The sequence below is a fragment of the Gobio gobio genome, assembly GCF_949357685.1.
Source record: "Gobio gobio genome assembly, chromosome: 24".
NCBI classification, from domain to species: domain Eukaryota; kingdom Metazoa; phylum Chordata; class Actinopteri; order Cypriniformes; family Gobionidae; genus Gobio; species Gobio gobio.
Genome location: NC_137120.1, coordinates 18,014,930 through 18,033,790, shown reverse-complemented (window position 1 = coordinate 18,033,790; position 18,861 = coordinate 18,014,930). Strand labels below are relative to the sequence as shown.

General features: G+C 38.9%; 1 protein-coding gene across 8 annotated transcripts in view; it reads right to left on the bottom strand.

Moving 5' to 3' along the window:
• Nucleotides 1-2,248: 2,248 nt before the first annotated feature.
• atp11b (ATPase phospholipid transporting 11B) overlaps nt 2,249-18,861 on the bottom strand; it is a 100,284-nt gene continuing 83,671 nt past the window's right edge. For 2 of the 8 annotated variants that reach the window (XM_079808327.1, XM_079808333.1), the window contains exons 28-30: nt 17,979-18,144; nt 13,849-13,976; nt 9,367-9,604 (exon numbers count right to left, since the gene is read on the bottom strand). In XM_079808327.1, coding sequence (XP_079664453.1) covers nt 9,502-9,604; nt 13,849-13,976; nt 17,979-18,144 — 397 coding nt within the window. In that variant the 3' untranslated portion in view covers nt 9,367-9,501. Of the gene's footprint in view, nt 3,718-9,256; nt 9,605-12,624; nt 13,977-16,216; nt 16,303-17,978; nt 18,145-18,861 lie in introns of those variants that run through there. The other 6 variants (XM_079808330.1, XM_079808326.1, XM_079808332.1 and 3 more) reach the window with 6 other exon arrangements.

Genomic DNA, 18,861 nt, shown 5'->3' with positions numbered 1-18,861 from the left:
TTCTTGTGCAAGATCAAGATTATTGAGTGTCAAAAAATAGGTCATTGAAAATAATGTGTCAGAAGTGCCTGGATGGCGTACTATTTCTTGCTGGTTTTCAAACGATGTATCACATTCAGCATCTCATTGGGTATTATATTATAAGCCAGTTGGCAATGTGCAGCCCTCATATACGCAATTTAATGTGACCCTACACTGTCAAACTCATTGCAAAGTATGTGTACTATTATATATCAGATTAAGAACGATAAAATGGCTAAAACCTGCAAATCTGTCAGAAATTACTGCACATTACTAGATTTTAGGGAAGCACTACCAATTAGTTCAAACTTTTGAGATTTCAGATTCAAATTACTTCTAGTTTTGGGAAGTTTCCTCTGAAATGAAGGTTAGAAATTTTTCTTTTTCTGACTTGTCTCTCTGAGTACGTGCCGTCACCTGTAATGTTCAGTGAGGGATGTTTGGTAGATAAAGATGTATTTGTTGGCCCCATTTTCCTGGATGTCCACCGTCTGAAAAGCTTGGTTGATTCTTCTGGGTTAACCGCTGGATGACTGGACTGGCGTGCCATCTCCCATTAAACATATTTGCAAGTATTTGCATTTCAACAAAACCAAAACACTGAAGTAAATGGAGAAAACTATGATCACTTTATGCTTGCTGTATAGTCTGTTTAAAGGGTTGTGTTGCCAGAGCCCTACTTTAAAATACTGCCTAGCACAGAGACGTCTCTTGAGTCTCGTTCCCTCTTGCCACTGTTAATAGTTCACAGTTACACTGGAGAAATGGTGTAGGATTTACTTTGAATCCATTTTCACTCAGAAATGTTATCATTACAAAGAAACTATGGAAGGTTGTTTCCACCACAGAATAAAACAATTTAAAAGATAATTGCAACTTTTTATCTCGCAATTCTGACTTAAAGGATTTGTTCACCCCAAAATGAGAATTCCCTGATAATTTCCTCACCCCCATCTCATCCAAGATGTTCATGTCTTTCTTTCTTAAGTCGAAAATAAGTTTTTTTTTTGAAGAAAACATTCCAGGATTTTTCATCATATAATGCTTTTCAATTGCAGTTTCAAAGCGCTTCGATGGGCTCCAGAGGCTCTGCGTGATCCCAGATGAGGAATAGGGTCTTTTCTAGCAAAACGATCGGTTATTTTAAAAAAATTAAATAAAATGAATATACTTTTTAACCTAAATTGTTCATCTTGTGCAGCTTTGCGATGTGCTAAGGATGACGTAATCATGTCGGAAAGGTCACGCTATACATAGGCAGAAGTACCGCCCCCCCGTATTTACAAAGCGCTCATGTGAAGACTAATACAAACGCCCTTTACCAAAAACAACTTTAACTTCAAAATCGTTCGATATCGTTGTTTTACCTTTTTTTTGCTAAACGATGTTTGTAATGGTCTTCACGCGAGCGCTTTGTAAACACGGGGGCGGTACTTCTGCCTACGTCTAGCGTGACCGTTCTGACGTGATTACGTCATCCATAGCACCTCACAGAGCTGCACAAGATGAACAATTTAGGTTAAAAAGTATATAAATTTTGATTTTATTTTGAACAATGGCCGATCGTTTTGCTAGATAAGACCCTATTCCTCATCTGGGATCATGCAGGGCCTCTGAAGCCCATCAAAGCGCTTTGAAACTGCAATTGAAAGCCATTATAATGATGAAAAACCCTGTAATGTTTTCTTCAAAAAAACTTAATTTCTTTTCAACTGAAGAAAGAAAGACATCTTGGATGGCATTGGGGTGAGTAAATTATCAGGAAATTTTCATTTTGGGGTGAACTAATCTTTTAAGTCAGAATTATGAGATATTAAGTCAGAATTGCGAGCTAATTAATTAATCCTTTAATATCACGCAACTCTGACTTAATTTCTCGCAATTCTGACTTTATAACACGCAATTTGGAGAAAAAGTCATAATTTTGAGAAAGTCGCAATTGCCTTTTTTTTATTCTGTGGGGAAACAAGCTCCCAATTAACACATTGAAGTAAATGAAGAAATTTTGAAGTGGAAAGACTGAAATAGTATTGTCTTGTAAAACAATAATCTTTGTTTTGATTACAAAAAAATATTTTACAGTATAGTCTGGCCAATTAGGAAATCTGAATGCCTTCAAGTCTTATAACATAAAATCACTTTTCGCAAATCTTAACAATCATAAGATATCTTCTGCACTGTGAAATTGTACAAAAACTGAAATGTGGAATAACAACAATAAAACACTAGATTTTATAAATGTATTTATTCTGTAAATAGAACTTTCATAACATCAGCAATTAAACATATTCACTTTAAGGAGAGTACAATTAGAAGAACATAAGTGTACACAAAAAAAGATGAAACCGCAACATGGATGATTGACATCACAACTAGATCAGGTATTTCCAATCTAGATTGAGTCTTATTGCTAATGTCTCTGAGTAACAAGTGGCTTACTGCATTGCTATATAATTCATGAAAACACATTATATAGCAAAACAAATTCAGCCGTTCGATTTCAACGCAAGATTTGAAACAGTTATGATCAGCAGTCAAGAGTCAACATTGACATGAGAAGTGATATAGAAATAAAAACTAGAGAGAAGTAGTACCAAAATAGAGTAATCCACAATTCAAAATGTAACCCTACTCCATCATAAAATCTGATTCTTCAACTGCCACCCGGGTCACGGCACCAGATCTCAGCCGATACCTGCGAGATCCATCAAAGAGAAATCCCAAGACTCCTCAAAATGGGAGCGTTTAGGTGTAGTTCATTTAGGCCTCGGTTACAGGGTTATTGAGACAGATTGACCAAAGTGTAGCATGCAGTCTGATATTATAAACTTCAATATAGTTGATCTAAGCAAGTTTAAAACGGTTGTCTCAATGCTCCGGCCCATGTAGGATGAATATCAGACTATGCCCTCTTAAATGATTAAATACGCACACTCATACACACAAAACAAAAAAAATATATAAATCAAACAGCTTTGACAAGTGGTTAGCAACACAAGCAGAAAAACAAGGAACACAGCAACAATGATAAATGAACTGATGATAATAGTTAGAAATGACAATCTAGCATGTGCAAGACAGAGGAAACGAGACATATGCAGGCACATGACTGATGGAGGTGAAGGTGATCGAGTTCAGGACGATATGCGAGGTTTCCATCAAGAACTCCGCAACATTCATGCATCAAGATAATCTGTACAGACCAAGACAGTCTGGGTGTACAGGTAGGCATCTTAGGGTAGGAGGCTACAGGTTTGTGAGCTAGCGCTACACCTCGCTCACATTTAATACCTTGAAAATCAGGCAATTAAAGGAGGGAATTATGGCTTCAAACAGACCCCCTCGTTTTCCTCAGGAAAGATGGTGGCCCTTTTCGTACAGTTCTGTGGTTTATGAGCAGCGGACACACAGAAACGTTCAAGTCAGACACATCCTTTGGTTTTTTTTGGAGGTACCGCCACGTATCACTTGTTGCTGATCACATGCGACGTGACGCTCTGATTAACAGAGCTTTTAAAGTGTGACATCAGTGAGAGTCTGGCTGGTGATTGGACAAGGGCAGGGGCAAGGGGTAAAGGGTAGGCATCTTCAGACTCCAGACTTGGGCTGGCGCGTTAACAATGAGAGACCTCCATGGGCGAGAGCGTCAGGATGCTCCGGTCATTGGAGAAGAAGGTGTCGGAGTCGCTCCAAGATCTGGAAGTATCAAGGAAATTGCGAACAGTGAGGGGGACAGTGTGTATAGTTTGGAGACGTGTTCAGAATATTATCGCTTAATGAGCTCAATTCAAACCTGCTCTACAGACCGACTGAGGTTCATAACCTGTGTTTTTTTTTGCTATCAGTTTGATTAATATCAAGCTATTTTTCCCCCAATTTAAACAGTAGACATTTTGTACAAATGTTAAAAAAGTAATAGATCTGTCCTTTTTTCTATCATAGATTAAAATGTTTTAACATCTTATTTAATTCAAAACGTGAGTATATATTGCAATGCAAATGATTCAATTGCATAATGAATATATCAGCATTGTATCGACCACCTTGTTATCTAGATTTAGGGATCTGTATCAATCCTTAAAAAGAATGAATCTATTTTAAAAAAATTAAGGTTCACCCAAAATTTTTTATTCTGTAATGTACTCTCTTGTCCTTCCAAACCTGTAAGACTTTTATTCATCTTAGGATAAATGCCCTTGCCCTTCCACTGACAGTCTATTACTCCATTAAAAGGGACCTAATGTGCAAAATTCTCTTTTACATTTCAACATAAATGTGTGTCTGCAGTGTGTGTAACCAACCACCATATAATCGAAAAAACCACCCACTCTTTCATATCCCTATCAATCAGAAGCATTGTCTGAGAACACGCTGTTCTAGTTTTCTCCCTACATTGACGTCATTGTAGGGGAAAGCCCCGCCCACTGGTGACCCCTATTAGCATAGATCCCACACACAGTCCGCCATGTTTATATCCTCTCTAGAGCAGTTAGTCATAAAATGTCTATTTAAACATTATAAGTTCTGTTTTTGGCTGTAATAATAAACTCCCGGCATCTGAGCCACTGAGGATGCAGTGGATTCATTTCATTTGTGAAGGGAATATGCCCAAGAAATGAGCTAAATTCATATATGTTTGTGTGAATCATTGTACACCTGACTGCTTTGCAAACGGGGGTCAGTACACGCAGGATTGGCACAAAAGTTGCTTCTTCAAATGCAACTTTTTGTGATCCAACTTCATATCCAGAAAACGCAAGTCCTGCACTTTATAATGTGCGTTTGCAAATGGCCTTTCTGAATGTGCTAATGTGGCTAAAGCTACCATTGTCTCTTCACAGAGACCTGAGCTTGTTATTTTTAACCCACCGCCTGTACAATTCAGAAGCGCACTTTTATTACCTTTTCAAAATTAAACTAATGACACAGCACTGATCTAGACAATGGTAACTTTAGCCACCGTGTAGCGTCCTAACCAGCACATTCACAAAGTCGATTTGCCTACATTCTGTACTTGCATGTTCTGAAAAAGGAAGTTGGTCAAACAGTTGGAATTGATCCATCTTTGCAAATTCTACTCGCTGTGTGAGGTTCAACACACTCCAGTTGTTGTTGTTTATCCAAACTAGCACGAGCTGTAAAGGCTCCAGCCTATTCTGAGAAGGGGGCTGGGAGCAGCAGCTCATTTGCATTTAAAGACACAAAAACTTCCATCCAAACAGGGGCTTTCAAGTTTGTTCTCGTGATTTTTGTACCTCTAAGTAGAGGAAAACAATGGTATAATTGTACCCTAAGGACCAATTGTGTACCTTTAAAAGGTACCGTTATACGTTTTGTTCCCCAAGGAACAAACACTGTACCTTTTTTTCTGAGAGTGTACGGTTGAGTTTCATGAACTTTATCAAACGTCAATGTTTTGGTTGAACAGACTTTCAATGGAGGGACAGAAATCTCTCATATTTCATCAAAATTATCTTCATTTGTGCTCCGAAGATGAGCAAAAGTCTTACACGTTTCGAACTACATGAGGGTAATTAATGACAGAAATTTCATTTTTTTTGGTTGAACTATCCCTTTACTGTCCTTAAATGTCATCATCCAGGATGAAACATCATATTGGTGAGAAAACAGCCGGATAATGACCAGAAAATGTTGGTATTACTTGATTTATCTCACTTTATAATAAAAAAATCCATCCTTTTAGATTAAAATAACCAACTTGCTTATATAATATCTAAAATATAATTTTAAAATGGTTTCAAATTTACTTCAATTTGTAACTCAAACAATCTCTAAAGAATGGCTAACTTTAGCTCTGAATTTGCATCCTGTTAGGATCCATGATGAAGTTTACCGTCTTGCCATTGTGTGAATGAGTTATTAATTATTGGGTTACAAGAGTATATTTCTATATCTCTTTTACCAACTGCAGGAAGATCAGCAAGCAACAGACAAGAGTTGCGGCCAATGGAGAAATGGATGAGGAAACGTTAGTGCAAGATGGGTTAATGTGCATGGTTAATGGACAACAAACAAATATAAACACATCATCCTTCCACAGCCTTGACATTCACATAGATTACATTCTTATGAAAGTATTAACCTTTTCCTAGCATGTTGTGTATGGTACCTATATATGAAACAAAGATCATATACAGTATATATATATAGAAACTAATTCATAACATAAATCTATTACTTGTAGAAAAATATGTAGGTTTACTATAAAATGTATATAATATTTGTAAATAGAGAGGAATTAAGCAGCCCTTGAGGATCGGAGCCGTTCCAAAGCCGTGTTCCTCAAACGCCATACCTGCTACTCTTGAACACCAGAGGGCATTGTCTTCATCGAAAGAACAGCCATATTATAAACAGATCCATGCTATATAAGATCAGGAATACACCGATAGCTACAGTAATGCGATTATCTTTGGATCACGTGTAAGAAAGTAGACGAGGGCAAATTAAAATGTACCATCTTCATATGTTGCAGATAAAGACAACCGTTTTAAGATCTTGAAGAGGTAAAAAGTTTAAATTAGAGCGTGTCTTTGCATGTATATAATTAAATGTATGTATATTCAGGATACATGTGGCTTACTGGCTTCATACCATAGTAAACAATCTCTTTCATTCGTCTAAAGCAGTGGTTCTCAACTGGTTTTGCTGTAGATATCAAGTGATGACCCAAGTACACTGAACAAAGCTGCGCAAGGTGAAAGAAACACTGTTCTACTAAGTGACAGATGATTTTGTGCCAAACCAACGTAGAGTGGATGCACAGACAATCAACAAAAGATATTTGGCATGACTAGGGGTGGGAATCACAGGGTACGATACGATACATGGTTCACAATACTGATAATATCACGACATAGCAATTCTGCGATAATCAATAAATTGCTAGACAACCCTATGATGATACATCACAATATCTGTCTAACTATGAAAACAAAATGCCTGTGAAAAGGTTAAGTGCAGGTTTTCCAGACTTTTGGACTTTGGCTGGGGCATCTATTATTTTACTCACTGCTGTCCGCCATCTCATTAAAAAACTCTTTTTCTTAAGCTAGTTAAAGGGTTAGTTCACCCAAAAATGAAAATACTGTTATTAATTCCTCACCCTCATGTCGATAAGACCTTCGTTCACCTTCAGAACACAAATTAAGATCTTTTTGATGAAATCTGGGAGCTTTCTGACATAGACAGCAATATAATTAACATTTTCAAGGTCCAGAAAGGTAGGAAAGACATTGTTAAAATAGTGGTTCAACCTTAAAATGTTATGAAGCGACGAGAATAGTTTTTGTGCTCAAACAACTTAAAGGCAAGACTTTATTTAACAATTTCTTCTCGTCTGTGTCATTTTCCGATGCTGTTGACGTAGTGTAACACAGTGCAGTGCTTCCTAGTTCTGCGGCAGAACGCCGGCTCACCATTGGCTAGCTCTTGTGTCACCATCACATGCATGTGTCGTGTGTTCATGTGAACAGCGTCGGCCAATGGTAAGCCAGCGTTCTGGCGTAGCACCCGGAAGCGCTGCACTGAATAAGACAGATAAGAAGAAATTGTTGAATAAAGTCGTTATTTTTGTTTGTTTTTTTGTGCACAAAAAGTATTATCATAGCTTCATAACGTTATTGAACCACTGGAGTCACATGGACTATTTTAACAATGTCTTTACTACCTTTCTGGGCCTTAAAAGTTGCAATTAGGTAGATGTCTATGGAGAGGTCAGAGAGCTCTCGGATTTCATCAAAAATATCTTCTGAAGATTCTGAAGTCTTACGGATTTAGAACGACATGAGGGTGAGGAATTAATGACAGAATTTTAATTTTTGGATGAACTAACCCAACTAACCCATTCATGTGTTGGAGCCAAGTAGCGACGCTGGGAGCAGGGATATTATTTAGAGCGGCTTATTTTATGAAGTAAAATATCGATATTTGCCGCCCGCGTATCAATTCTCGTATCGCATGGAGAAGGATAACAATATATTGCCCTATTGATATTTTGTCCCACCCCTACACATGACTGTATATAGAATTGGCAGGAAGCAAAGTGGGAGACGAGACCGGTAAAAGACTCAAACTCAGATTGTCTGAAGCATATTAGTGCTACATGGAGAGCGGCTCACAAAGCCACCAGCTCCAACAATATGGGAAATGTTTGTCCTTCCTTTAACAAATTTAAAATAGCAACATATGACCCATTTTTGGACCACCACCAGTTGAGAACCACTGGAAGAAAAGCAGTACAGATCATTGATAAATGCAACAACGTATAACGGTTTAGATGCTTCATTTCAGATAGCAAAGACGGAGGGCAAACAAACGGTGATAAAGCAGAGTAAAGTGTCTACTCTGGCACTCACTGACCACTCGACACACTGAATATGAAATGCTGCCCCCATGCAGTTGCAGTTACACCGATTTGACTTCCGTAAGGCTTCAAGTTTACAGTAACAAAAAAAAAATGAACAAAAGCAGTCCAAGAATCCTCTCGGAGACTACCGTTACCAGTGTCTCACTCAAACACGACGTGGTCCCTTGTTGTTTTTTTTCTTTGCAATAAATGAGCCGACCACAGCAGCGGTAGCTGTCGAGCGTGGCTCCCATTGGCCAGTCAGAGCAGAGGTCTTCTCTAGTACCCTGCGCTTCAATGGCAGTGTTCTAGCCGTTAAACTGGAACCGGAATCTTATATTTAGCGAGACCAGGTCTCCGTGAACTCATCTCACCACTGCGGAGTAGCTTCAGAAGCGCCTCAAAGTGCGGATACAGACAGTCAAAACGATTACGCTAAAAGCGGAGGCTTAGGAGTGCATTACAGTCGCATGCCATCACAAACCCCTCCACGGAGAGGAACACACGCAAGGCAAAGACTAAAAGACACTTCAACAGGGATGCAACGTCTCAGAACACGCAATGACATGGATCAAGTCATATAGTCCAACATTCGACAAGCATATACTTGCATAAACTGGCGCTATAAACGTTTGCCTTGCTAATAACTGGGTGTGATGTCTGAGAACAAAGACGACGAGACGGCGATTATGGACTCGTATGGAGGCACAAGGTTTATACTGTAAGGTGAATCTTCAGCATTTATCTGCTACATAGAGAAGACACGGAAAGCGACACCAGGACGCACCTTAAAGGTGAAGATGATGAAAGACGAAGACAATGAGTTGGTAGGGCTGACTGAAAGTAACTTCAATTCTCTATGTGTCCTCGTACCAGGAGCCTCCCAAGTGACTTCTAGCTAATCTTTGTTACATTAAAGGCAAATGAATGCACCCTTTTCGGTCTTAAACTCTACATTGTAATCATTAGGGAATGCTTTGAGTGCGGTGGCGGCCCTCACTCGTCCAGTGTCGCTGGCTCATCGTGCTCCAGCTTGTAGGAGATGTGTTTACAGCAGAGGCTAGAGAGAGAGAGGTCGCACCTGGTGGCCCGAGCAGGGTCGCAGCGGCCCATTATTCGCTCCACCAGCCGGCCCAGCCGTGAGCAGGCGTTTTGCCCCTCTGAGAAACAGCACATGGAGTCCACGCATCCGATGCCCTGGTAGGGCTCAATAAACTGGAAAAAGAAAAAGAGAGGTGAGCCAGAACACGAAAGAGAAGCAAAACATACATATCTGTAGGGATTAATTTGCTCATTAATGTTAATGTCTTAATTTAGTCATATTGGAGACTCTTTACACATCAAAATGTATAATCTCTGCCTTACATTACATTTAGCACTTTCACAAAAAGGGCACAAAATTGGTGTTTAAGAAGGGGCCCGCTCTTTATCTTGTAATTGCTTGCGGTGTTTCTTCATTGTGTGTCTTTATGTACGCATTGAACAGCTTTGTTCATAGAAATGTGTCTTTCAGTCCTGAAAAGCCCAAAGTATACATCAGTTTTGAAGTGAACACTTGGCACATGCGTACTAGAGAACACATCGCCTTTCAAAGTATACTCCAGCATTGAAATGTACGTTGTACTCTTTTAATCAAGAGTAGCGAGTATCTCTTAACCACATCACAAAAGTGATCGTCAACATGGACATCTATTGTTGGTGCTTTTCTAGTAGCTTGTTGTTCTGTCTTTCATTTCTTTTTAGCCAAGTGTTGCTACCAAATAACTTATAAAGGTGCACGTGCAAACAGCTTTGCTTGCGATTGAGTCTGTGCGAGCGGGACCTTGATACCTCATGATCACTACTGCGCAGGTTTAGGCTCCAAATGACTTCACCAGTGCAAGATTTCAACGGCCATTCCTAGGATATTTTGGCTTCATTTTTCTATAGTTGAAAGAAGTGGAGCCATCATTTTTTACAGTCTATGGTAAAAACTGAAGCACACTTTGGGTTTAAAATGAAGTGACCGAGAAGCACAAAACAATCTCACTTACAGATAATGACATTTGTTATGGATTATTTTCATTACTTCATTATTCATTATTTTCAGCTACATGAAGCTACAGTTTGGTTTGTAGTGAAAAATTTCCATTAACCTTTATAACCTTTCAGTTCAGTTTGATCATTTTTCTTACACTACCTTTGAGAAAACAGTTGAGTTGAAGTTGATATATAACAAATATATCAGTTCAATAGATTATGTCAGAGAACTTGAGAAGAGAAGTGTAATGTAATAGTTGGCATTATTGCTTTAAATGAAAAAAGAAATGGTGCACCAATTTGTACACTATTTGAGGAAAGTGTCACATGTTAAAATAAGATGCATGTTTAAATATTAAAGAGAGCTGCTAAATACAGGACATCTGGTCATCCCAATAATGGGAGGCATTGAACTCAAATCATAAATGCAGTGCATGGTTTTACATACAACATGAGAGGTCTGAAATGAGACAATGAATGAATACATTAGAGTGATAAATGATGCCGTCTCTTCAGAAGCACGGACATCCTTAACCTCTGCCTGGACAGAAATTACCGTTCCATTTAACTCCTTTATTCAATACTCAATTACTGAAGACGACACTAAAGACCTGCATGTTAAATTACAGCCTGAGCGCTCCAACAAGACTTTATTCAAATCAGATGCACTCAAAAACCATCCGAGGAGGAGAAAGAGGGTTCGCAGCCAGAATTGAGGAAGTCAATTCTTTGATCTCTCTCAGGCACCCTGACTAGGCATTATGCAAACTACCAATATTAACATTAAATCCCTCTTGACTCTCTTCAGCACGCCTTGCAGAATTAACAGACAAACGTGTTTGTTGACTAATGCATAAAAGAGGAGTTGCGCACTTAGTTTGAGAAGAAGGGTTGTTTGATGATTGACCTACTAGCTAACAAACATTGTGAACTATAAAGTCATCTCCAACACATTCAGCCACGGCACAAATACAGTCCATGTTTCCCTTCATGTTTCTGAAGTTTGACCATGCACCGCGTTTAAGATTTAGCTATTACGCCATGGACCTTGGCAGTTCTGCTAAAAATCAATATTAGCAGGAAGTCGCTGAAAGATTAAATGCAGTGTGACTTTAACCGTGTCCTGTAATTGTAAATAACGAGGCTGTTAAAGCAAAACGTGCAGTTCTAATCAAAAGCAGAACCTGTCCAGTAATCGCTGGAGGGTGTAACTAACCACCAGATGAAAAATGACGCTGATGTCATTTCATCTCTGCTACAAATAAATGTGCTAGCTATTAATAAATCACATTTACCCGTTGAATATCTGTAGAGGTAAAAGTGAATAACTGTGGCTGAAACTATGGCTCACTGTGGTTCTTGGTCTCAAACTGAGCGCTACATACCTGAAAACTGCTTTCAACCAGTCAAATCTAACCGTGATGTGAAACTTGGGCTTGCAGTAAAAGCTCATCTTTTACTCTGTGTGTGTACTGAATACAGGAGTCACTCCTGAACTGTAAACTAAAAACATGCAGGCCAACAGTTGGCAAAATAAAAGACACTAAACTAGAGCTGCAAACAAATCGATAAAATCGACAATGAAAACAAATCAACAATTCGATTATTGATTTGTCACGTCTGTGTACTGAAGACTTTTCTAGTCGCTGGACTTTAAACGAGTGAGTGATGGATTTCTATGGACAAAGCACATCTGGAACATAGTGGAGGAAACCGAATGAACTGCTGCGGGGAAAGGTGTCCGAAACACGGGAATGCTTTAAATTAAGCACTTTCAATAAACACATTTAGTTATTCGTTTTTATTTTGTCTTTGAGAGGTATGTGTGCGTGTTCTCTATTAGAGTTAATTACTAAAAACTGTATACTTAACACAATTAAGTAGGAGTGACAAGCATATTTGCTGTATAGATGGCCATAGTATAACAAAAGCATGTTATTACAGGGCTCCAGACTGCGACCAAATGGTGGCATTTTGCTACCTTTTTTCCTGCTGGAGTGACTAAATTTTGTTAGAGGTCGCACTGGTGTGACCACCACGGTGCCCAACTGATAAGAGCTGCCATTTCTGTTACATATGAGAAACATCAAACGGCAAATGAAACGAAAGCAGAACGAAAGCATGCTTCTCGTTTGATATCTGTGGACCACAGATATCAGACCAAACAGCGCTGATGTCGAAACCAGGAGAAATTGTCATGAACGAAGTTTAGGGGTCTCAGTTCGTTCTTTTATTGTGGAAGAAGGTGTTTTTTTTTTTTTTTGTACAATTTTCATCTCAGGGTTTGTACAACCTTTTGAGAGTGAAATCCAAGCACTTTTCAAGGGCTTCACACTTTTTCCAGCACTTCAAAGCTCTAAATATTATCCACTTTTAATGTTATTTTAATGTGATGATGATTTGTAAAACTAAAAGTTTAAAAGATGTAGGCCACTTTGTGGCAAAAAACAATACTTTTATATAAGACATGAAATTACCACTATAACCAGTAGATGGCAGCAGAGGAGCACTTATTGACTTATTAGCCATTTCCACTCAATATCATTTCTAATGAAAAGCAAACCATGCATGCCAATGTGCATACTATCCACCCTATCTGCCCTAAATAGTATTTAAAATGACTAATGTCACATACTTTTTTGGATGGATAGTATGCACATTGGGATGCAGGGAAAAACATTTCTTCAAATTGTGACTGAACTGACCAACAGCTTCAGTGATTATAAAAGGAGCATTCTTGTTTTCTGTGTAATTCAGTGTGATACAGAAGAACAATGGTATATTTAATAATTGTAGAATATTACAATTTTCTCTATAAAAATGTGTTTTTTGCACATTAATGTTGTTAATAAAAGTTAATTTTATCTGGATATCAATTCAAGCTCACTGTAATTTAATCTTTAAATTAACTTTATGACAAATTTTCCTCCAGCGGCACCATATGTAGAACTGAGTGGCACCGATGCCACTGCTCTCTAATGTTAGTCTGGAGTCCTGTATTATGATTATAAAGAAATAACCGTGGCATAAGCATAGTGAAACACACATAGCTGTCAGTAATGGTGGAAAGACAGCAGCTCTTTCAATAAATCATTTATAAAGTTGATGAAAATACAAACAAATGATTGCTTTAAAAAATACTGATGTCATATTAAATACAAAAACAATGGAGATGATTAAGGGAGAAAAAAAATGAAGATGATTATAAAGACATGCACACACATAAGGCACTTGAGACTGAGATTAGATTAGTCCAGCTGAGTCTCCAGCGAATGGATGGCAATTTAACAGACAAAGATCTAAGACTCATGCCAGCTTTAAGTGCCACCCAGAGCAGCCCTCACTCCTGGTTACATCATGGGGAGAACTAGTGTCACATGACAGGATGATTGGGTCATGGCGGTCCCGTACAGTACACACTCTAGGGGGTAGAGTACTACCTAGGGGAAGGGTGGGGCTGCACCAGAGGTGGAGGAAAAGCAGCGATCAGTGGCCGATTGTCCTCCCCTCTGCTCCCGATTTCAGCAGTGTCATATTCTGAGCTGACTGAAACCTTATCCGCTTCCATCTGGAAGGACAAAACAACGCCGTAAGTCTCCCAAATGGATGAAAACAGAAGAAAGGTGAACGAGCATGAAAATGCCCCACGTCCACTGCAAGACTTCTGAAGTTGAAGGCTCTGTTGCAAAACCTAGTGATCTGCTCACGCAGACAGCATTTTAAGGCACGACTGGAAGGTTGTTCTAAAAGAAACGTCGGAGCCAATTTTAAGGCAGCATCACATTCTTTGCAGAGAAAGCAATCCGAGAACGCACTGTGTTGAATAGGGTGAATGATATGGGAATAATGATGTCAAAACAAACATCCAAAGCTATTCTGCCGCCTAGCAAACAAACCAACCCTGAATAACTGCTTCCCAAACAGCCGCTTTTTTTTATGGATCATTTTAATTTTGCAGTGCAGGTTTGTACGATAATGTTTGAGTAGACATCACCAGAATCAGTACCTCATCCATTGTGAATCATCAGTTTTGCTTCGTTCCTCAATCATAAGTTTCACTACCAAACTAAGAGTCTTGCTATTGGTCGATTGTTGAGAATTTATGTCAAAGTTCACCAAACTTGCACCTGACATGAAATTCATAAAGGGAAATTTATTTACCAATGGAAGTCCATCAGGCAATATTCTTCATCGCACCGATTCCCATTGACTGGCGTTTGCTTGCAACCGTATATGTGGCCACAACTTTATGCTTATGCCGCTTTTCCACTGCATGGTACGTTTTGGTACGGCTCACTTTTGGGGGGAGGGGGTGGGGTTCCACTGTGTACAGTACCTATATGTATTTTTTTTAAGTACCACCTTGGTACCACCCATGTCCCGCCTCTGTCTATTTTCGTTTATCCGTGAGTGACACGCTGCCAAGATGTCGACGGTCCACTTTGGGCTTCAAAAATGCCCTTCAGAAACCTACAGGTGACGTCACGGACACTATGTCCATTGTTTTTATACAGCCTATGAATAAAACGCATATGTATCAGTATATTAGATCCGTGCATTTTATTTTAAAGTGACAGCAGCCTAATATTCCTGCTGCTGTCTGTTTTTAATGTTAATCAAACAGACTCACTGCAAATCACTCAATGCTTTTGACTAAACTTTAAAGATTAATCTATTTAATTTAGAGTTTACAGTGAAGACTATGCAGTGTTATTTTACATTTGATTACTTTACTTTATTCATTTTATATTAACATTATATTTATGTAGGATTTTTTTCATTTGCATTGTTTTTGCATTCCATGTAAAAAGTTTTTTTTTAAATTACGGTAGCACTTTACTTAAACTTTACTTGAAATTGGTTGTTTTTTCATGTGTTTAATGCATTATACTTTCTAAAGATGTGTTCAATGAATATAAAAGTATTATAATGTATTATAGCTGAGGTTACAATTATTCATGAAGTGCATAATAAGGCATAATTTTATAATGCATTATACATAAAGGCTTTAAGTAAAGTGTTATCAAATTTACTAGCCAATGGCGACTCAAGCTTCAGTGAGTCCGTAGAGGGTTGTTGTCTGGGTGGGTCTTGGAATGGAAAAGTTTGGTAACACCTGCTTTATATTAATAAAAAGCTCTCCACACCAAGTTCTTTTAGAACTCTTCACTGAAAGGCTCTTTGGAACCCAAAAATAGTTTTTCTTTGGCATTGCGGTGAAAAGACACATTTGGAACATTTCTTTTTAAGAGTGTAGGATGCTGCCTTAGAAGGTCACTAGGTCACTTAGAAGGTCACTAGGTTTTGAAACAAGTGGAAATTTTAGAAGTTTTGGAAGCCCAACAACATAGAAGTTGGTGGGATTGTCTTGTCAGTTTTAAGATCTGAAAAATGTTTCCACACAGTCAAATTCAGATTTTAAGTAAGCATTTTTACTGATGTCTTGTTGTAGCTGGACTGGAGATAATTTCTCTGCTCATTGGTAGAGTCTAAAACAACAATCGTTTTGGGAGCATGCAAGTCCAGGTAAACTTTTTTTTTTTTCCAGAGAAAAAGCTTTCATACGCTGGTGTTCAAAGAGCAGTGAGCTCAAGCCCATGCTGCACGAGGAAGCATCTCCAAACATGGCCACGTCTGGTTTAAATCTGACCTACAGGAGTCATGCACTTGCAGGTAGCGGGTTACGCATGCAGGGTGAATTGTTAAAGCACATCTGTTGTTTAATTCACGCTCCTCTCTCGGTTATCTTTGAATGCCGGTTAGTTTTTTTCTGCCGCATGCAGTGTGAGAGTGTCTCTCCTACTCTACCTAATCTTGCCCAGCTGATTCTTGGCTCTGGACAGAGGCTGAAGTGCGATGAAGTCGTCACCTATAGCCACACGGTTGGTGTACATCTACAGAACACACAGAAGGTCAGTAAAGAGAAGGAAAAGTCACATGTGCAGTTTTACACTCAAGACCACAATCCACTCACCACACACATTCAGAAATGACAAAGACAGGAAACAGGAAACAAGCAGCAGACGCAGAGACAATGCACTTCTGAACTATCGGGTGTCATCCGCAGGGGAGCATGTGCTGATGCCACAGAACCGTTCTGCAGCAATAGCCAATCTACTTCAGTTACTGGCTTACATAGGGATGCAGAAAGAGTGTGAATAGAAGGATTAAAAGTGAACGAAAGAAAGAAAGTAAACGCTTTAATTCCTCTGCAAAAAAGGTCACCTCTCAGACTATCCTACCCAAATAACAGTAAAAACAAATGGTAGAAATAAGTCATACAAAATTTAGGATAATACAAAGCCGATATATGGCATAATCCACATTTTTGGGGTCGTCCCTCTCATTTGGCACAAATCCAAACAGGGCTCGACATTAAGCCGTGTCATGTGCTTGTCCTTCAGACAAGTAAATCAGTCATTCCGAGTCAGAGTAAAAAAGTTGCTTGTCAGGAAACAACTAAAACAATTTATTCTGAAGCAATATTCTCATCAGTGTTCAATCAGCTTTGAAATATTTAAATTTGCATATTTATAAGGGCTCCCCCCCCCCTAATGTTTTTAAATATATGCTTAATCTTTCATTTCAAATTCTTAAATTTGATCAATAAATTCAATTAGAATAATAAGACACTATAGGGCTGTTACCAATCAAATTAAATAATTTGCACTGAAAAAATTACAACAGCATTAAATGTTATGAGATTAAATACTTGTGTGTGCTGCTTTTTTACCTTACTGGAATGGAAATTAGGAATCAAAAAGAATCGATAAGCAGAATCTGAATTTGGAACCAGAATCGTTCAAATTCAAACGATACCCAACCCTAGTCAGATACGAGTAAAACCATGAATATACGGGACCAAACATATCCACATCCCTATTGATCAGATGTTCGCAAGTGCTATACTGTCGCACAGCTATTTAAAACTTTTGTTCACTCTTGACTGAAGAACAAAGTGTCTATCAGGGTCACCAGAATAATTCAGCAGACTGGAACCCCTGGAGGCTACATGCCATTGTTAGAAATAACTATGTTAATATTTAACTTTTTAAATAATGGCGTATATGTTCTATAGAACTTCTATAGTTTTTGCTGTGGTACCAAAGAAATCATGGAATATCCCTGGAATTGGTATTGACTTCTAACATTTTTGTATTGTGACAATCAGTCTGAGTCAAATGAGGAATTATGTCACTTAAATGAGGAACTTTAACATCCTCTTTTTTCCCAAAATGTTCACACAAATACTCATTTACATACAGAAACCACTAAAAATAAGCATGATGCTACAAACTGCCATTATTTAATCTCATAATTCAACTAGACAAGACGCATTGCATTTCCAGAGTCCAGACATAAGTGCTTTTAATATTAAGACGCTGGTGCTGTACTGATGCAGTATGATCTGAGTGAGTTTGTGAGTGAGTTCAAGTGAAGGTGGTGAGAATTCATGCGGTGACGTGAGCCACATGCTTTACTGCATCAGTGTAAGCTTAGGAAGCATAAATCTAGCACAGTATTCGCATCTCTCACCCATCTGAATCAGTGTTTGAAAAGCACCCCCCACCTGAGATTTCTGCGTGCTGGTTGGGTTCAGGTGCCTGTAAAAGACTTTCTTGATGACATCAGGAAACAGGCAGGTGATGACGATGATGATGATGGCAAACCAGGCCGAGCCGCTGGACAGCAGCTGAACGAAGACGAAGTACATGTCCTGCGTGTGAAGGAATGGCCTAACGGAGGGGAAGAACATCAATTAGACTCCAATTAGTTGAAATCAACAAGCGTTTGATGCTAGTGCTGTCGAATATCCAACTAATGAGCAAACGGGCAACTGTTTCAGAGGCAGAGCCAAATATTGAGCACAACAAAGAGTACATTGCTGCTGGCCATGTGGGACCGGATCCAATGTCAAAGAGCAAACGGTTATCACCAGCAAAACAACGCAATTCAATAAACACTGTTTAGAAAGGAAAACCACCGATTTAGGCCCAATCCCAATTCTATTATATACCCCTTCGCCTTCCCCTACTCCTACCTGTTCCCCTTGCCCCTTGAAACAGAGTGCCAAGGCGTAGGGGTGAAAATATTCCCCTAAGAAATGGGACACCACTACTATACCATTACACCTCATCATACCCCGTTTCTTTTATTATAAAATCCTGTGACATTTAACCAGTATGAACAGCAATGAAGTGCATAGGCTATATCTAACAGAAATCAGGCGCAAGCACGTTTAACAAATTACTCACTCCCAACAGAGTTTTGCGCTGTATTCGGACTTAATAAAATGGCGCTCGTTTTCAGTTCAAAAACATATGAGCCAGAGTTTCCTAAGATGATACAGAATGATACAGAACATACAAGACTAGTGAAGCCGCTTTTCCACTGGACCAAACTGTTCTCTTTGTTTATTAACCGTTCCATTCCGTGCTGATCCGAGCCGGCCG